The 21,857-nt window shown below is 37.5% G+C and overlaps 1 protein-coding gene across 1 annotated transcript in view; it reads right to left on the bottom strand.

Annotated features, from left to right (window-relative positions):
• Window positions 1-21,857, bottom strand: part of VWC2L (von Willebrand factor C domain containing 2 like) — a 182,687-nt gene that overhangs the window by 138,312 nt on the left and 22,518 nt on the right. Inside the window, exon 2 of the mRNA XM_049888091.1 lies at window positions 16,649-16,778. Coding sequence (XP_049744048.1) covers window positions 16,649-16,778 — 130 coding nt within the window. The remainder of the gene's footprint in view (window positions 1-16,648; window positions 16,779-21,857) is intronic.

Genomic DNA, 21,857 nt, shown 5'->3' with positions numbered 1-21,857 from the left:
AGAATTCACCCAAATTGGAAATAAAGAAATAAAACTGTCTTCATTCACAGGCAACAATGGAATTTCTAAAAATGCAACTATAACTAATAGTTAAATTTAACAAGATTTTAAGATTTAAAAACAACAACAAAAAAAAAGCCTGTTGCTATTGAGCAACCCTATAGGATGGAGTAGAACTGCCCTATAGAGTTTCCAAGGAGTACCTGGTAGATTTGAACTGCCAACCTTTCGGTTAGCAGCCACACTTAACCACTACACTACCAGGGTTTCTGTTTTTAGGATACAAGCTCAATATACAAGTATTAATTTTATTTCTATATACTAGCATCAAAAATCAGAAATAAAAAAAAATTAATTACAATAGCATTAAACAATGAAATACTTTGGGTTAAAATTGACCAAAGATGTATCACCTATACACTGAAAACTACAAAACAATGCTGAGAGAAATTAAAGAAGAACCAAATAAATGAAACAAACTATGTTCGTACGTGGGAAGACTCAATGTTGTCAAGATGTCAGTTTTCCCCAATCTGATCTAGAGATTCAAAGCAATGCCAAACAAAATCCCCATAGGCTTTTTTGAAGAAATTGATAAACTGATTCTAAAATTCAAGTGAAAATGCAAAGAACCTAGAACTCTCAAAACAAGCCCAGTGAAACAGAATAACGTTAGGAAATAGATGTACACATTCATGGGCGTACACCCATGCTTTCAACAGAGGTGCAAATAAAATTTAGTGAAGACAGAATAGTCTTTTCAACAGATGGTATTAAAACAATTTGATATCCATATGTCATGGATTGAATTGTGTCCCCCAAAAATATGTGTCAACTTGGTTAGGCCATGATTCCAGTATTGTGTGGTTATCCTCCATTTTCTGATTTTCCTATGTGTTATAAATCATAATCTCTGCCTGTGGTTAAAGAGGATTAGGGTGGGACATAACACCCTTGCTCAGGTCACATCCCTGATTCAATGTACATGGAGTTTCCCTGGGGTGTGGCCCGCACCACCTTTTATCTTACAATAGATAAAATGCAAGGGAAGCAAGCAGACAGTTGGGGACCTCATACCACCAAGAATGCAGTGCCAGGAGCAGAGTGTGTCCTTTGGACCTGGGGTTCCTGCACGGAGAAGCTCCTAGTCTAGGGGAAGATTGATGACAAGGACCTTCCTCCAGAGACAAAAGAGAGAGAAAGCTTTCCCCTGGAGCTAATGCCCTGAATTTGGACTTCTAGCCTACTAGACTGTGAGAAAATAAATTTCTCTTTGTTAAAGCCGTCCACTGTGATAGCAGCACTAGATGACCAAGACACCCTATACAAAAACAGAACTTCAACCAATTCTTTGAATTGTATTCACAAATTAACCCTTTTGTTACTACATTTTTTCTCTCTAAAAAAAAAAGTTTTTTTGATGGCATATGTTTGCAGTATCAGAATGCATACTTACTAATTGAGTGTGCTTAAATTTTTGGTTGGTATTATGGATTTGGAGAAACATGATCTAGTAATACAAGCCACCAATGAGATAAGTGGCACTCTGGTGCCTCTGATTTGTAGTATGACAATATGTGAATGAGAACTAAACAGAGAATTTATTACAGGTGCCTGTCTATTGGGTTACATGGGGAACCTCTGGTTTTCCAAATATGACACAGAAAAATCAAAACAAACCTATCAAGGCTCACTTACTGTCACACAAGAAAGCCATAACTATGCTTGCAAGCCTTATCAAGTCTTATCTCACAGAAACAAAGGAAAAAAAAAAAAGGCAGAAGTTTACAAAACTAACATATCCAGGAAGCATCTCCTAATAGAATGTTCAACCTACCCAACAATGAGGCTACAACTCCAGTCTGCTGAGCTTCACACATTTCACAAGGGACCCACCTTGACACTAAATGCATCAGAACTGCAATAACCCCTTACCTTTGAGGTTCAGAGGCATAAAAAGTGGCTGGTATACTGTTAAACCAATAGTAATGAAATTAACTCAAAATGGATCATAGACCTAAAAGTAAAATCTAAAACTTAAACACTCGTAGAAGAAAACACAGGGAAAAAAATTTTTTTGACCTTAGGTTAAGACAAGATTTCTTAGTTACAATGACAAAAACCACAATCCTTAAAAGAAAATATTGATAAATTAGACTTCTTCAAAATTAGAAACTTGTGCTCCTCAAAAGACATGGTTAGCAGATGAAAAGACATACTGCAGAATGGAAATACTTGCAAACATATCTAACAATGAAGTTGTATTCAGAATAGATGAGGAAGCTAGTTGGTGTAAGAGGTTTGTGATTGGCTGCTAACCAGAAAGTTGGTAGTTCAAACCCACTCAATGGCTCCTTGAAAGAAACACCTGATAACCTGTATCTGTAAAATTACAGCCAAGAAAACCCTATGGAGCAGTTTTACTCTGTAACACGTGGGGTTGGCTTGAGTTAAGGCTGAGTTGAAGGCAGCTAACAACAATAAAACATTCAGAATGTAGGCAGTCTCCAGGTTAGGAACGTCTTATAGACAACTTGTGCTTGCCCTTCATGTGATAGAAATTTGCCCTCACTTTGAAACTACAGAATCAACCCCTACTCACAACAAATTCTTCACCACAATCACCTTCACTTGTTGCATGTGCAGCTTTTAAACCACTGAAACAGCCTTAAGCCTTTTCTTGCACCAAAAACCAAAACCCGTTGCCGTCGAGTCGATTCCGACTCATAGCGACCCAATAGGTCAGAGTAGAACTGCCCCCTAGAGATTCCAAGGAGTGCCTGGTGGGTTTGAACTGCCGACCTTTTGGTTAGCAGCTGCAGCACTTAACCACTACGCCACCAGGGTTTCCTTCTTGCCCCGAAGTAAGGCTAAATAAGAAACATACGCACCTGTTCCGACTTACCTACAAATTCAACTTAAAGACTTAAAGACAGAGTTAGGAAAGGATCTCCTTCTAACCCAGGAACTGCCTGTATATAACAAACTCTCCAAACACAATGAGAAAACAAACAATCCAGTTTAAAAAAAAAAAAAGACAAAGTATTTGAACAGACATCTCACCAGAGGAGATTTCCAGGTAGAAACTTTCCCTTGCTTCTCATCCTGGTGTGACATTCTTTCAGGTGGCCACTGGCTGACAATTATTTCAGCTTTTACTTTTCTTCCTACACTTATCCTTCACTGGAAAGAGAACAGATTCCCTGGTAGGTGGCCAAGATAAAGCACTTGCTTCTTATTCTTTAAGCATTAGGATCACCCGATAAGCTTATTAAAGATTGCTTGATCCTGCCCCCAGAATTTCTGATTCAATAGACCTAAGATGGGTCCTGAAATTGTCATTTCTAACTAGTTCAAAGGGTGGCTGCAGGAGACAAAGTAAAGTATTATAATGAACTGTGGCAAAGACCTACAGTTAGAAAACCAAAAGGGTAGAAGACGCTTGGCATTTCTCAAGCTGAAAGAACTGAAGAAAGAATTCAAGCCTTGAGTTGAAACAGTGAAAGATTCTATGGGGAAAATATTAAATGACTCAGGAAGCATCAAAAGAAGATGGAAGGAATACACAGAGCCACTGTACCACAAAGAACTGGTCAATGTTCCACCATTTCAGGAGGTAGCATATGATCAGGAAACAACGGTACTGAAGGAAGAAGTCCAAGCTGCACTGAAAAAACTGGTGAAAAACGAGGCTCCAGGAACTGATAGAATACCAACTGAGATGTTTCAACAAACGGATGCAGTGCTGGAGGTGCTTATTTGTCTATGCCAAGAAATTTGGAGGACAGTTTGGAACCAAGGATGGCGAGACTTTGTCTCATGTACTTTGGACATGTTATAAGGAAGGGCCAGTCCTTGGAGAAGGACATCATGCTTGGTACAGTAGACGGTCAGTGAAAAAGACAAAGGCTATTGATGAGATGGATTGACACAGTGGCTGCAACAATGGGCTCAAGCGTAACAATTGTGAGGATGGCACAGGACCAGGCAATGCTTTGTTCTGTTGTTCATAGGGTAGCTATGAGATGGAATTAATTAGAGGGCACCTAACAACGACAACTAGTTCCTGAATAATGCTGGTGGTCCTGGTCTGGGGCTGAACTTTGAGAAACACTGGTTAAGAACATGGACTTTGGAGTTTGATGGTTGTTGTTAGGTATCAACTTAAGATTTCTTAAATATATAGCTTCATTGAAATTATAGCTTCAAACAGGATTGTAATTGTGGTTGTTAGGTGCCATTGAGTTGCTTCCAACTGATAGCGACCCTATGTACAACAGAATGAAACATTGCCTGGTCATGTGCCATCCTTACAATCCTTGCTATGTTTGAGCCCATTGTTGCAGCCACGGTATCAATCCATCTCATTGTGGGTTTTCCTCTTTTTTGCTCACCCTGTACTTTACTAAGCATGATATCCTTCTCCAGAGGCTGGTCCTTCCTGATAACATATCCAAAGTACATGAGCTGAAGTATCACCATCCCCACTTTTAAGGAGCATTCTGGCAGTACTTCTTCCAGGACAGATTTGTTCATTCTTCTGGCAGTCCATGATATATTAAATATTCTTTGCCAACACCATAATTCAAAGGCATCAGTTCTTCTTTGGTCTTCACTATTCATTGTCCAGCTTTTGCTGACAGAGCAGGGTTTGAATCCCAGCTGTGCATCTGAAGGCAATTTACTTAATTTAGCAGAATCTCAGTTTCCTCTTCTCCAAAACGGGAAGTATATTTGTTTCTTTATAGGATTGCTGTAAAGATTAAATATGTTAATATCTGCAAAGTGCCTGGAACATATGCCAAACACCAAACAAAACCTGCTGTCATTGAGTTGATTCCAACTCACGATGACCCTGTAGGACAAAGTAGAACTGCCCCATAGAGCTTCCAAGGAGTGCCTGGTGGATTCAAACTGCCGACCTCTTGGTTAGCAGCTGTATCACTTAACCACTATACCACCAGGGTTTCTTGGAATAGGGTTTATTGAATAAATGAGAGCTAGTGTTATTCTTTGTAGTCAGAATAAATATTATTATTAGTCCAGTCATTAAGAAAAAATATGGAAAGCATAATAATTTCCCTCAGCATTTGGCACAGCAGACAACCTTTTTCATTTCCAAGTCCCAGCATTCATTGCTTCTTACCTATCCTGTAGCTACATATCCAGGTGTTCTTTCTTTCTCTGGTCCAGTATCTTCCTATTCCCTCTCATCCACGGTTTCTTGTCTCGCCTTTCAATTAATTGGTGCTATATCTTATGACTTAGTCATCTGATAAACCCATGAATATTTGAAATTGGGAAGAGCTCTTTTGCAGGTAAAATTTATGTAACAACTGGTGTCTTTAATACCTTATGTCCAGCTGTTTTCTTCAAATTTTTAGTGACTTTAATTATGGAAATTTTAGAAATGAAAGAAATTATGAGTGTGTCTCTGTGGACATACAACTCAGTAGATTAGAAGGGGCACTATTTTTTGGTGGGTCGAACAGCTTTTCAGTACATCTCAGATGACATTGCATAGGGGCTGATTACTTCGCTCAGCTCAAGGATCTGACTATTGCATTTACTGAGCATCAAAACAGAATCCAACTAAGTTTTTACCACCAACCTGCAGGAATTCTGCCTTGAAAGGCTCACATGCTTTCTCTTCACTGCAGCTTTCCTACTGCATAGTGTTTCATTGTCATCTTTATCCATTGTTAAAAACATCATCAAATCAAAGCAAGCAGGACAAAGCAAATGTAGACACTTAGGACCCCACACCTTAAGCTCATGACATCAGTCTCTGTGTCTTGTGACTTGTCTTTATTATAAATCCCAACACAGAAACTTGGAGTGAGACAGGCTCTTAGGATTTGGATACAACCCTGCCAACTATTTTGTTATTTAAGGACATTGGAAACTAACTGAGCTTAGCCTTTCAGAAGGCAGATGTGTTGCTTTGTGGGCCTTTCTGCAGAACACATAAAAGCCAGGGGCGGGGGGGGGGGGGGAAGGTTCAGGGTTGGCTGGTTATCTACCCTGACAAGCAGTAGCGTTTATGGCTGCTCTGTGTTGGCACCTTGTACAAATGAAGCACACGTGAGCAAAATAAGTATGCATGTGGGAGTTTCCCATTTTCCTTTTCTCAATTGAGGGGCATCCAACCATAAATATGTTTCAAAAGAGGTTTAACATTTCTGATAGATGGATTTGAAGCAGCTCAGAGCTACATTTAAGTATCAGAGGTCTTATTGCAAGGGCTTCCTGTCGGAGCCACAGCCATCTTCCAGGGCTTCCCAAATCACCCTATGCCAGGAGAGGTGATGGTTAGCAAATTTCCTTTGTCCACATTGTATGCCATATTCTTGATTTCTTTTCCAGGCACATAATTTGATTTCTGTAATTAAATATTAGCCTCTACAATCAGTTTTTCCTCCCTTTACCCTGATACCAAGGCACATTTTCCCACGTTGTTCTACACCTGAATTTGTTCTATGTCCTCATGTTAAGTTCAGAGTTGTTGTTAGGTGCTGTAGAGTCGGTTCCGACTCATAATGACCCAATGTACAATGGAACAAAACACTGCCTGGTCCTGCACCATCCTCACAATCATTGTTATGTTTGAGCCCATTGTTGCAGCTACCGTGTCAATCCATATCATTGAGGATCTTCCTCTTTTCCACTGACCCTCTACTCTACCAAGCATGATGTCCTTTTCCAGGGACTGATCCCCCCTGATAACATGTCCTAAGCGTGTGAGATAAAGTCTCACCATCCTTGCTTCTAATGAGCATTCTGGCTGTACTTCTTCCAACATGGCTTTGTTTGTCCTTCTGGCAGTCCGTGGTGTATTTAACATTCTTCACCAAAACCATAATTCAAAGGCACAGATTCTTCTTCAGTCTTCCTTATTCATTGTTAACTTTTCACATGCATATGAGTTCAGTAGATCTTACCCAACACTGCCAATCACGTTTGGTCAATGCCGATGGCTTTCTAAACTGATAAAAAGTCCAACCCCATATTGTTAGATAAAATGTATCATTAAAGATAACACTGGCTATAGCATTGTATTGTTTTTGCACTAAAGTGACCCACACATTACATGTGGCTAGTTATTAATAAATAGAAGCTTTAGGTGTCCACGGCAAGATTATGAAGCAATAAATATCAAGCTGGACTTGATTTCCCCAGGTAATCAGCATGTCCCTCCTTGATCACCTCACTATGCCTCCCATCTGTTAATGTGTACTGGCTAATCATAGTGTTAATCTAAATCTAACTTAATTAGGAAAAAATATGATAAGTACCCTCCTTCCCACCGCACAATGCGGGTTTTGTTGTTGTTGTTGTTGCGTGCCATTGAGGTTTGAAGATGAGTCGATTCCTACTCAGCCTACTCTCCATATTCATGCTTTCCCCTGTGAAATAGAAGACTAATGCTTCATGAAGTATTACCTTAAAATAGTGCAAAGAATTGGATTTCTTAATGCAGTTCTTCTCAAGGTGTAACATGGGTGTTCATTCATTCATTTATTCAAAAACATGCATTTATGCCTACTGTGTGTTGTAGATAGTGCGAATATAACAGTGAACAAAACACACAAAAATCCTTGCCCTCACGGTGTTTACACTTGGGTGAGGAGGGCAGATAAGCAACTAAATAAGTAAAACATATAATATTCAGATCACTGTAGGTGTGATAGAGAACAGTGAAGCAGGGAAAAGGAATAGAAAGTGTTTTTTTGGGTGTGGCCACATAGCTCACAGAACCATCTGGGGCCAGAGTCCAGAAGGTGAGAAATGCAGGGAGAAAGGGCATCTTGAGATTAGTTCTTCGAGTCTCAAGCCAGATAGTAAGTGAGGCTTGGGAGAGGAGGAGTTAGGATCTTCCCAGAAGCACCCAGAATTTTGCCAGTGAAAATTAAGACGTAGATGCCCAGGAAGGGACGGTCTTATCTGTAACGGAGGGCATCTCATTACCTGTGTCTGAGGGATGTGTCTACTACAGACTTGAGGTGCCAGGCCTCTGATGCTTCTAAAGATGATAGAGGGATGCTTTGTGGGGGCCCTGCAGGCCCTCCTTGCCTGATTGCTTTTGAAGGCATTCACATTCAAATAAGGTCAAAGAAAACCATTTGCATGGCAACTCTGTTTCCTTCTGACTTCAAGAAGTTTATACTGATTAGTGTGAGGGGAAGGCCTTGAGGTGTGGGGGTAGAGTTTGCTTTGGGCCTCAACTTCTTTGAAAAGCCTGGCCTCCTACAGGGCTGTGCTCATGTGAGGTGAAGAGGTGAATGCAACTTCCTAACGTGTCCATAAGGAGCCTTGGTGGTACAGCAGTTAAGTTCTCGGCTGCTAACCAAAAGGTTGGCAGTTTGAACCCAACAACTGGATCCTTGGGAGAAAGACCTGGCAATCTGCTTCCATAAAGATTACAGCAAAGAAAACCCTGAGGCAATTCTACTCTGTTACATTGGGTTGCTATGGGTCAAAATCTACTTGATGGCACCTATAATCAGAAAGATTTGAATGAAGCAAGTCTCTGTGTCTTCATTTGGTCTCAAGTGTTCCCCACGAGCAGTGACTCATTGGTCTCCGGGTTCCTCTGAGAGCTAGGTGGGCTGGGCTATGTGAGGAAAGCCTGGTGGGCTATTATGGACTAGTGGCTCACAGCTCCTGAGAATGAGTGGTTAACGTTCTACTCTCAGTGAGGTTCTTCCACAGCCAGTGTCTTGTGCCTCCCCAGAGAGATGAGATTATTTCTATGTGTTCGTAAATCTTGACAAGACTGAATGTCTTGGCTTCCCAGTCAGCCCCCACCACACTTAATTACTCCTGAAACCAAGTGCAACTTCCAAGGAACCTGGTCAATAATCTCCATTGCTCGTTTACTGCCATCCACAGCTCACAGAGGAGGCTTATTAAAAAGATTACTGTTTACCATCCCAGAAGAGAAAAATATTCTATAAAGACCATTAGTGAAGAGACATGAGGTGGGATTAAGAGTAGAAATCCATGGTTATTTCTGAAGGATACACTCGAACCGGTGCCTAGCTACTATTTATGAACCAGGTTGTTGTGAAGATTCTGTGGATTTTCAGAAACGAGGCATTCAGTAAATGTGTGTTCACTGTCTTTCCTCCAGGCTCCTGGGTGCCCTGTGGTGTGGTGCCAACATCAGATTGCTTCGTGGCAACGGAAAGGGTCGGAAGGGGTGAGTGTACCTTCCTAACATGTCTGTTTTCAGGGAGATGTGTACTTCGTGGGAGGGCCAGGATTAACATTCCAAACATTTACATAGGAAAAAGAAAGTCTTTAATCATTTTCCACAGGTTGAGGGAGAAACACTGTGAAAATGCTCAAATTTTTGCACGTGTTGGCCTTCCTCCCTACATTTTCTTTAAAATCAGATAGCTTGACCATTACAGAAAAGAGTTGCTTACCAGGAAATGAATGTGGCACTGACATTCATAGTGTCCATGTTATAAAACAATATTTTTGAAATCTCATTTGCTGATGAATTGAGAGGGAATCCTGTCAGCTTAAGATAACATAGACAAAAATATCTCCTTTCATATTTTGGGAAGAAGCTTTACAAAAGAAATAGGAAATTATTGCTGGTGGCTCATTAAAGCAGCAATTTATAATTACTCTGTTTTGAGATCTACTTTATAAAAACATGATAATTCTGACCCTCAATTATGGAGTCAATAAAATGCAGACTTTAAAACTGCCTTCCACAGGACATGCTTTCATCATGAACTCTTTATGTGCACTTGCCAGAAAATTTTTCATCTTCAGTGTGTTTGTTTTATATCTGTGTTTTGCTTGTTACTAATTGTCTACCCAAGAAAAAAAGAAAATATTAAATTAAAGGTGAAAGATTTGCACCCCATTCTCAAACTTCAAAGGCTGATTTTGCAAAATAGCTTCATGAAAATATAAATGAATATACTTAAGTGAATATTTTAGTAATTGCCCTAATGAGTGCATAGAATAGGCAATGAAGCTTTCCGAATGCTTTAAAAAAGAATCTCATAGTTAAAGAGGTTAAGAGGTCAAGTGGTAGAATTATTAGTTTGTTAATTAATGTATAGAGTACAGATTATAACAAGGAATACTTGTGCAATCTCTAATAAGTGGTATGTCATTGATTACTTAATTACATAATTATAAAAATCATGAGGAAAAATTTTTACATGACCTTGATAAAGATCTGTTTATACGATCTTAATAAAGATCTATTTTATATATTCTTTCTTTTAAATAGTAATTTTTAATCACAAGGATAATACATGTTTATTGTAGGAAATTTAGAAAATGTGGGCTAGCAAAGGGAAGAAATAAAAATTATTTATTAACCTACTGTCCAGGGTTAACTATTTTTAACATTTTGGAAGTATTTCCTTCCAGTCTTTTATCTATACGTACATTTTCCTCTTTACCAAAAATAAATTCATATTATATATATACTGCCTTGCTGTTGTTGTTGGGTGCCATAGAGTCGAATCCAACTCCTGGCAACCCTCTATGACAGAGCAGAACTGCCCCAGAGGTTTCCTGGGCTGTAATCTTCGGGGGAGCAGATCACCAGGACTTTTCTCCTGCGGTGCGGCTGGTGGGTTCAAAATACAGACCCTTCTGTTAACATGATTTTTGGGGGGAAAGATATCCTTATTTTTTTTTCTGTAATGTTATTTGTAATTTTATTTTTCAGTAGTCCATGTAGATACACTATGGTCTTTTTAAACAACCAATTTATTGTGAATATTTAGGTATCAGCATTTTCCAAGTTTTTGATATTATGAATAACTCTGTAATAAACATCTTTATACACACATTTCTATACACTTATGTAATTATTTCTTTTTTATCACTTTCTAAAAGTGGCATTGCAGGACCAAAGATACACACAATTTTACCACCCTTCAGAGAGGATATATCATTTTTCACCCTTACCAGTAGTACATGAGGATACCTGTTGGCATTTTATATTTCCAAAATTAGGTACTAATTTTATGATTTCATTTTTTAAAATTTAGGTCCTTAATCCAATTGAAATTTACTTCTTCGTATTTGGTATGATAGGAGTGCAGTTTCACTTTTGATTTTGTATTTACTCTCATTTATCTCTTTGTTTATTTCTGTTCAACTAACCACGCTATACCATGATTGTATCTATATATCCTATTTTAATATATTTGGTAAAGTGAATTCTTCAACCGCCACAATACATTCTTTTTTATGAATTTAAAATTTTCCACACGAAGTATAGAATTATTTCATCAATTTACAAAAGAAAATTATATCACATAGAGAATTTGATAGGATTTCCATGTCATTTCTACACTGGAGAAATAGCAACCTAACAAATTTCACCTTTCAAATTTGGAAATCTGTTTCCTTATTTATTGGTATTTTTAAAAATAATTCTTAGCACGATTTTGTGATTAAAATATACGTATAGATGCACCAAACATTAGATTTATTCCTAAGTATATGTCTTCTCTTATTTTATAAATAGTGTATTTTCTTTCATTTAATCTTCTAATTAGTTATATGTCTATACCTACACTTGTAGCCCTAGTGGTGCAGTGGTTAAGCGCTCAGCTGCTAACCAAAATGTCAGGAGTTTGAATCCACCAGCTGCTTGTCGGAAACCCTAAGGGGTAATTCTAATCCGTCCTAAAGGGTTGCTATGAGTCGGAATCGGCTCACTGGCAACAGTTTACTTTTTTATACCTATTTTTTATATCTGTATCTATCCATATGTAGTTATGTATACACACACGTACACACACATAGTTTTCATTTCTATTTCCCTGATCCCTTGTTAGGTTGAGTATATCTTTCATGAATTATTGGGCATTTTGTTTTCCTCTTCTGTGAATTTCCTTTATATATATTTGCTCATTTCCTCCCCTGTGGAATTTTTTTCTCTTATTTATTTTAAGGAGCTCTTTGTATGTTAAGAATATTACACTTATATGTGGCAAATGCATTCTCAAATTCCAATTACCTTTAGAATTTATAGGGTGCCTGTGAAGTCCTCTCCTTTCTTGTTTGTGCATTGCTCATTCTCTTCGTTGTCTTCTTCCTGCCTATTTGCCCTTTTGAATAGTTTATTTCCTGCCTTATTTGGTTTGTTACTAAACTAGAAGAGAGTAAGGGGGATAGGATTAAATATTTGAATAAAAAATCCGTTGCCATCGAGTAAATTCTGACTCATAGTGACCCTGCAGGACAGAGTAGAACTGCCCCACAGGGTTTCCAAGGATCAGCTAGTGCATTCAAACTGCCAGTTTTTTTGTTAGCAGCCAAGCACTTAACAGCTGCTCCAACGGGGCCCACAAAATATTTGAATCGGTCCCATGAAAACTTCAGTTTACTTAGAAAAGATATGAAAACTTCTCATTAAAATGTGTATAGAGGATTTTGTGGGTATTTCCTGTTTCCCAATTTTTTGTGATATAACTTTTCCTTCAGAACCATGAAAAACCACTTGCTAGCCCCGGTGGCACCGTGGTTAAAGAGTGGGGCTGCAACCAAAAGGTCAACGGTTTAAATTCACCAGCCACTCCTTGGAAACCCTATGGGGCAGTTCTACTCTGTCTTGTAGGGTCGCTATGAGTCAGAATCTACTTGCCAGCAATGGATTATATACCTTAGGGAAAACAAAACTAACTTGCTAATGAAATCTGTAAAATACAGTTAGTCATTTGAATGCTTCAATGATCAAATATTTAGTTAACTAGCCACTATTTTATTTTTTAACCCAGATAATTGGCATTGTATGTATGTGGATTTTTAATGACTCGGGACAGAAATATTAGCATATATGGAAGCTGAAAAATGGAATGAGTGACTATAGAGCAAGAGTTTGAAGTTAATATTAATTCACATTCAACAATAAATAATAGGATTTTTTTGAATTTATATATATATGTAAAATACGTATGCTATAATTATTAAGATGTATATAGCCAGATCACATCAGTCAAATGTATAATCTGTTTCCAACTATTTGAAATATTTATATAACACACCAGATTGGAATGTTTTCTCTAAGCAGATACAGTGCTAATTTACTTTTTTCAAATTACAAAACCAAATAAACTAGAGTGCTCGTTAATCCACATGGAGAGGCCTGGGGCTAAAAGATAGGTCAATGTAACACAATCTTGGGGAAAGAAAAACAATCTGGAAATACTATATTTTTCAGAAAGGCACTTGGGTTACTTGCTCTTGCAGATGTAAGCAGTAAATATTTAATCATAACTTTAAAGAAAATACATTTCTATGTCAATTCCCCCAAGCATTACCAAATAAAAGACCTTACCATTATCTTTCTCTTTATGATTTGTATGTTATATAGGCTCTGCTCAGCCATTCACATCTTTACTTAATGTTATTTTATTCATACTGATCGACACTCTTACTTGGTGCTAAACTAACTTTATGAAGAATTGAGTACATTTTATGGTTTACCTATATTTATTGATAACCATTGTAAATCTCACTTGAGATAATAATTGGGATCAAGAAATTTAAAATTTTTTCTCTTCACATCATAAAAGAAAGATTCTAGAAGCATCGTGTGCTTAAATTTATTATTACAAATTATATTTTCATGAATAAAGAGAGGCTGCCATTATTCTATTAAGAAGCAATTAACTTGCACTTTATGTATTTTTTAAAATACTTATTTCTAAAGATAATTGTTGTGTTTTCATTAGTGAACTGCTGCTTTCTGGGAAAACTATGAATATTTCTTTTGCTTCCTTGTTTTGTTTGCTCTTAAATAAACTGAGAACAAGGATTTTGATATTTGCTGAATGCTGAGTCTTAAGGTTAGGTGTTGCAGATTCTATAGCATTATACTTTCATTTTATATCTTCGATGCTTCTTGCTCTTAGAAAGTTAAAATTCGAGAAGGCAGAAAAATCAATCTGGGTATACAAAAGGAAACTATTTGCCAGCCAAGGTCATCAAAATTCATGCAAATGGAAAATTCTTTGCCTGCCCAAATCATCAATATTTATAATGGTCCAAGAAAATGTAGAAAATATTCTATTTACAAATTAAAATCCATTGCCTCTACCTTGACTCTATAGGATAGAATTCTTTTTAATCTAAGTAAACAGTAGCATACTTTAAGAAAATGTTTATGCTATAGTGGACAAATTAATCTTCTCTTGGAATAAGAACTTTTCATATGTTGGAAATTTAAATTACACTTTGTCATAATTGACATCCATTTTTCCCCTAGCTCTTCTACCTATGGGTCATCATTTGTCTCTGTGTCAGGCTTAGAATTACAGCAAGCAAGACATGGGCTCAGTCTGTTTTCTCAATAAAGATACTAGTGCCACGTGGGTGGTCTTCTGCAGCCCTTGATGTGCTCTACTTTGACAAGATTATTTTCTTACTTTTTGGGCACAAAGAGGCATTTGCATAAGATAATGTAATATCTCATAATGTTGTGTCACAATTAGAGTTGATCTTATCCCTAATTCTAATTCAGGTTCATTTCACTTATTCAAAATAGAAAACAAACAAACAAAAAAAACCTTTGTGAAAGTGGCAAGAGGGAACAGAAGTGTCTTTATGCAGTGCTTCATAGACAAAAAAATCAGAAAAATTAAGTCGTGTACCTTGTACGCTCAACCTATGTTCAATAGGGATACCAATCAATTGCTAATTAACAATTAAAGTCCATTTGTTAGAAATTTTTGTACAAAGAGGGCTTCATTTGAAGACATATTTCTACTTTGGCATGTGACACAGAGAAATAAGATCATCTTGGGTGACATCAAGTTGAGTGTGACTAGTTATTAACTTTTGATAATAGCTTTCTTTGATTTGGGTAGTTTGAATGAAGTGGTAAATGCATGCATAAAACCCATATTCTAAAACTATGGCCTAATATTCTCTAATTCTCTGAGTATGCTGAGTGTATCCAGACAAGAGTTTTTAACTGTAAGCACATCTGTGTTTATCCTAAAATTGAGACAAAGCTAATCAGGGGCACCTAGGGAAGAAAGGATCCTCAAGGACCCATTTAGACAGTTGCCTCTAGAAAAAAACCAGTCTTCACCCAAAACTTGTCAATCCTATTTTTAAAGATTGATTAGATTGCTGATTTTTTTTTTTCTTTCTTCTATCCTTGGAGAAAATGAAAAATAACAGGTTGTCTTCCTCTTTATACTAACCATTCATACACTTCACGACAGTTAGGTCTCCCCTGAGCCTTCTCTTCTTCAGGACAAATTATGCTAACTCCTTCACTCTGTCCTCATAAGTCCTATTTTTCAACCATTAAATCATCTTATTATTCTTTCCTGCATGTTTTCCAATTTCTTCACAATCCTTTTAAAAATCGAAAATCTCAAATTTGATATCTTTGCATATAATAGAGGGGTTAAAACTATAGAAAAAAATACTTCCACCCTCTAATCAGAGAGATGGTTATGCTGACAGAGAAGTTCAGTTATATTAGGTGAAAAAGGTGGCATTAAGAAGAAACAGAAGCTGGATGAACAATTTAATATTTAACTCAATGGGTTTATATGACCAGAAATAGTAAAAAGTGTCACGGGAAAAAGGCCATAGAGTTCTTCTTAAGTCCCTTGGTAAGGTAACAAGGCACAAAAATTGTTACAAAAACAACCAGAACTGTTTTTGTTTTATCATTAACTAAATATCCTGATAATTGCTTTTTTACTACTTTACCTTCTGTCAAAGAAAAGATTAGTAGATGAACTAACATAATGACAAATACAGAACAAAATGTGTGATGGGGGAATGAGCACTGCTAATTTAAGAAAAAGCATAGAGATTCAGTGCTAGAGTGACCTCAGCTTAATTAAGAGCTAAAACCACTTTTTCAAGCAGGTATTAATGCATTTGTGGAGTGTTACCTAGTGAAGCTTTATTTTTTCTCTTTTTTGGTAGTATGATCACTATGTAGTGTGTACTCTTGGCTATGCTGGTATGCCGTCCTGGGTTCACACATCGCATTCTCTTCTCTGAAACATCACCTTGACGTTGGGTAATTAAGATACTGTAGTCATTTCAAACTCTCCATTGCCTGAGGCCCCAAAAAGGAATCCATCATCTTATAAACCAAATTCCTCTCTAAAGCAATTACTGTTCTACTGTAATAAAAATCTAGAATAAAAGTCTTAAATTTCTTTCTTACTTCAATTTAAGGGCATTCGTAGTTGAATTTTGTACTTCTTTGATGACTTAACTTTAAACCTAAAGTCTTATCTACTCCCAAAACAAAATACCTGGCATTCACCCTACTCTCTATCCTGGGTTACGCACTGTGAAATGAGGTGAACTGCTTCAGAACCTACTGGAGCGGGACAGTGCAATCACTGCAGAAAGATGGTACCATATTCTTTCCAATAGCCTCCTTGGAAATCAACAATTAATAATAGGGATCACAACAAAGTCAGCTTTGATTCCCCAGATGGAAGGAAGTATGACTCACCCATTGCTGGTTTATTTTCACTTCAGGTGGGAGAAAAATATAAATTGACCGTGTCCATATTCAAAAGCCACAGGCAGATCTCAGAGGGTTCTTGCACTGAGTGGTGATATATTTGTATTTTGCACTAACCCCTCTTTGAAAGCTAATGCAGTATGGTCTTACCATTTTTGCAGACAGGACAACATTGTTCTGGTTCATAGACTGGGTTGACACACTCAGGAACTGCGCAGTCTGCTACAACACAGTGAACTTCATTGCTGGGCTCACAGCGACACCATTCACATGGAGAGGGCTAGGAACAAATCTAAAATTAGCCCCTTTTCTCCTATAACTTAATGATTGCACATTCATATGCTGTCAGAAGACAAAACATCAGTGTTTATATTGGCTTAACTATATTAACTCCATTTACCATGTGTATCACCATTCTTCCCCAACGGAAGGCAACCTAAACATCCAAGCCAACGCAGCCTGCCATGTGCAGCTCAGGTTGCTGTGAGCAGCTAGAGTAACCAGGCCTGACTTTTCCTATGCCTTATGTTCCTCCTTCCTAGAGACGGATTTGGACAGCTGATAATGTTATCTCCTGGTTTGCTTTCCAGACGTCCTGATTGCTATGCCTTCTGGTAAACAGGAATGATTCTGGAACATGTAAAATGAGCTTTTGCCATTTATCATTTTACCTTCTAAGAAAGAGTAGGATTACTGAGAAATAAGAAAATGGCAAGCTGACATCCTTATCCTTTGTATGAGTTCTTTTTCAAGCCAACCTAGACTCTAAGTGACCTTTTTTCAATATGAATTTTAGAGGGGATTGCATTTGGGATCTGAACATTTAGGTGCTGCCTCTTGAAAGATTTTTTGAATATCTTTCATCCTGCCTGCTTGCTTTTATAAATAAACTAAAATTGATTGACTTAAAAAAGTCACTTTGTAAGAGTTAAAGAATCTAAAAATGGAATCGAAAAGTGATTAATTACAAGGAAGAAAAAAAAAAAAAAGGAAACAATTTTTGTCTTCACAGTACTTACCGACCAGGGGTGAGTTTGGGATTTTCTGTTTCCTTTCTAGAAACTGCCTATACCACAAATAATCTAAGTGATCACTCCATGACTCTCTCATCCTTTAAAAGTTCTAGCTTTCCTTTCTCATGAATCAGAAGTTTAGAATTCTTTGAAGTCTCAGAAGTTATACAATATTCGTATTTATTAAATTAAGCTACTTGTTCTCAGGAAACTCTGCCTCCAATCCTATGCCACAGCACTTCACCTCCAAATGTGTTAATTAGAGTACTCTTCCCCTGTCTCGGTGGCTACTGTCATAATTCCTGTCAGCTCCTGTTACTTCCTGGCTCTGGAAATTTGGGTAATATTAATGCTCCTTGACTCAGGTAGTCTGTGGGGGTGGAAAACTTTCAATTATTTATTATTTTATTTCATCTTTGTTTTCTGTTTGAAGAATGATAGCCTCACTTTCAATTAATGATTTCACTTTCAAATTTAGCAGGAACCAGAGGATTAGCTATAGCATCCACAGGAAAAGTTTTACTGTTTTTTAACATGGCCAATAAGCTCGTCGAAAGGTACAGGTAAGCTCCGTATTGTGTGATGAGTTGTGTTCAGGCACTTCGGAGGAATCTACTGCATCCTCCCAGTGACTGGGATTTTTCTGAAGCTCTTCTACTGAATTATCTCAGTTAATCAATGAAAATATTTGATGCCACCGCACCCTATTTAATGGAGAAAACTTCAAAGGAGGAAACACATAACAGATGGACACTTGCTACTACCCTGTTTCTTATTTTGCAGGGCCAAGAGAGATGTCTTAGATTACCAAGCAAAATTGTCAAAGGTGTCTCCTTTCCCTTGGTTAATTGCAAAGAGGTCACATCATCATTTGGCAGAGCAGTGAAGACTTGGGCTGTATTTATTGCCAATGTGAGAGGAAGAGGGAACCACTGGTGTAATCCCTTCTATCTGCTGCCCTCCCACAGATGTGCACATTTGTTCTTGCTGGTTCACATCTTGCAGAAGGAAGGACTAATCTGTGCATCTGGAGTGGACTAACTCTGGGGTTAAAAATCCTGAAGAATCTCTAAATTTTCCACACAAAATATTTCCCTCAAAGTAATTGTGGCCTTTGAGGAAGATTTATTGAGATATTGGATTCTTAATACAAACTGCTCAAGAACATTATTCTGATTTAAGCAATGTTTTTGAACATTATTAGCTACTGAGAATTGTGCTAAGCAATTTGTCTCTACCAACTCCCTTATTTCTTGTACTAATCCTAGGAAGGAAGTAGTGATATTATCCCCATCTTATAGATGAGCAAGTAGGCTGAGAGAGGTTAAATAGCTTGCCTGGGTCTTATAGACTTTGAGGAGCAGAGGCAGGATTTGAATTCAGGTAGTCTACCAATTTTTTTTTTTTTTAATTTTTTTTTTTCTACCACTAGACAGTACTGCTACTTGATAGAAGAATCATACTTCTGGGTATGCTCATCTGAGTAGTTTATTTTCCAGTGCTTTGTACACTTCCCTATGCAGACGAGTTACCCAGAAATAACCACTAGCAACTGAATAATTAATTTGTAGAGGGTAGATACGTCCTGCTAAGGAAGAGAATTTCAGTAACTAGGTGTTTTATGCAAAAAAAAAAAAAAAAAGAGAGATTATTATGGGGCCTTAGAGTTCTTTAACCTTCTGCAAATGTGAGCTAGTAGAAATTATAGTAGACTGGAGTTAGATTGATGTGAGCCTCGTGTTCTTAAGTCTTCGGCATCCACAAGCTTTGGAGCCTGGTGTCTAGACTTGCAAGTATCTGAGAGAAACACTAATAGTCAATGGCCAATAAAGAACTGGTAGCACTTGTCCAAAACCCATAGTGGCTAGATGTGTGTGGCTAGGTCAGCATGTGAATCCTTAAAAACATTCAGGGAAAGAGTAAGACCACAAGGCTAATGATAAAGTTCCACCTGAGTTTTTGAAGGTATTTTGAGTAATGAGAAACATAAACCAGAAGAAAAAAAATCCACTCTAGCCATTGGAGCCTCTAACCTTGCCCTAAACCTGGCATTATTCACATACTTTATTCTCTTCCTTCTTAGCCAAGAATCTCTTGTCAGAAGCATGACATTTTCTCTGTCATTTTCATTATTTTTTTTTCAAATAATCTGTTTCTGTTTAAATTTATTTTTCTCATCTCAAGCCTCCATCCACCCCCAACTCAAAACACTCAATAAAATTTAACCCACTGACCTCAGGCTAAAGTCACTTTGTCTCTTCAGGCTTAGCAGTCCTCTTTCCTTTAATAATCTTAACAGTTCTGACACCTCTGTTGCTCACTTGCCCAGTTCGACTTTCTCCATTGCCCCTGCCTCCCCTGCGTTTCTGAAAAGACATCACTCAAACACGAGAAGTTCCTTAGAGTGATCAGTGTGCAACTTTGACATTGAGTTCAGGCTTTAAACAGCCTTCTGACCTCACAGTGTAAAACTCTCTGAAAGGTTTGGTGCTCTGAATAAATTTTTACATCTTAAGCACTGAGCTGGTTACAAATTTCATTTTATCAGTCTCTTCAATGTGAAAACTATAGATTAAACCTGAAAACTTCCCTATAAAACCAAAGACTAAAAAATAAAGCTATCCCAAGTGGACCTGGAAAATGCTGGAGTGAGTACTTGGGAAAAAATTATTCCTACTAGCCTTTTTAGGGGAACATGTGAAATGATGACTAGTACACGGCTTTTGTCAGCTAGACATTGGGCAAGATGATTAAATGACACCTTCCTCAAATTTTGTATACTAGAAATCATTTTCTAAGAACCTTCTCAGGATATTTTATTTTCATGAAAGCTTTGAAAAAATAAAATAACATTGACTACACGTATGGTTTCATAATCTTAATTGAAATTAGGATCAGAGGCCACCATTTATTTGTTAATGTGTGCATGAGATGAACTGAGTAGCACGTGTCTGTTTTAGATGTTAAACCTCCAACACGATGATTTTGAATATATAATTTGGACAACTATTTAAGAAGATACTTTATCTGTAGTTCCAGCCATAGCCAGAAACATGGTTTGTATGGCAAATTCAAACACTGCCCCAGCTGCCCCTAGATGGCTAAGGGATTTCCTGCTGGAGATAGTTATTTATACATTTCATAATTAATAAAGAAAAAGGGGTTATTTCTGAACTATTAGTTTGGGTGCCTAGAATCCAAATTTTCCTTCTGGTATTAGACTGGAAACATGGCAATAGACATCTGTTTGAAAGTGGTTAACTTCTGAAGACCTTAAAATTGAAATCCCAAAGTCACTGTGATTTTTGAGAATTGTTGGAGAATTGGAGGGGAGGTGACAGAATCCTAGAGACAGTGGAATATTCCATGGTTTTTTTAAATGGGAAAAGTGGCCTGAAAACTACTAAGTTACTAGAACAACTCTATAATTATTGTCAAATATGTCTTTGTCAGAATTTGGACACTAATGCAGCCATCACTGAGTCAACAAAGGTGGTTAGAACATGTTATTGCATGTCCTGTGTTTACAGAAAACACATTTGCTTTGTTTTTGAATACTCTGAGACTTATTTATCCATACCTGAGGAAATCCTGGACATTTGGTTCATATAATAACACCTCAAGGCATCGCTAATCATGTGGAGGCTATTATTGGCATTGCTTGTAGAGTGCATGGGAGGAAATGATACTGTCTATGGGCAGTTCACTCATCAACTTGACGGCACTGGATTTTGTCTTTTTTTTTTTTGATAGGCAGTTCAAACCCACCAGCCGATCCATGGAAGAATGTCCTGGTGATCTGCTCCTATAAAGATTACAGCCTCAAAAACCTTATGGGGAAGTTCTGCACTGTCACATGGGGTCGCTATGAGGTGGAATCGACTCAGCAGCAAACAACAACAACAAATAGGGCTTGTCATACAAATTTAAACCTCAAAGTGATAAGGGACATACCAATGTTCAAATATATTTTATGGTTTTAATTTGGTGAAGTTTAAAATAACAATATTCTTATAAGCTCAGGGATTTGTAGTTAGGAAAACTAGAAAAAATCTTTTATTTAGCTGGCTTCCCTTGGGCGACTTTGGTATGGTAGTTAAAAGCAAGTGCTCTATAGCCACAGTACTTGATTTCAGTCTCAGATGCCTTTACTTACCAGCTGCACAGCCTGGCAAAAACCACCTAACCTCTCTGTACCTTAACTTCTTAATCTATAAAATGTGAGTAACAGTAGTACCAACCTCATAGAGTTAATATGAGACACTTGTTAAGTATGCAAGAACTATTATTATAACATTATTATTATTGTTGAACCCTTGTATACTTAAGAGATCCCTGGTAGTGTA

This window comes from Elephas maximus, chromosome 6, assembly GCF_024166365.1.
Source record: "Elephas maximus indicus isolate mEleMax1 chromosome 6, mEleMax1 primary haplotype, whole genome shotgun sequence".
Classification (NCBI taxonomy): Eukaryota; Metazoa; Chordata; class Mammalia; order Proboscidea; family Elephantidae; genus Elephas; species Elephas maximus.
The sequence above is the reverse complement of the archived record's forward strand: the minus strand, read 5'-3'. Positions and strand labels throughout refer to the sequence as shown.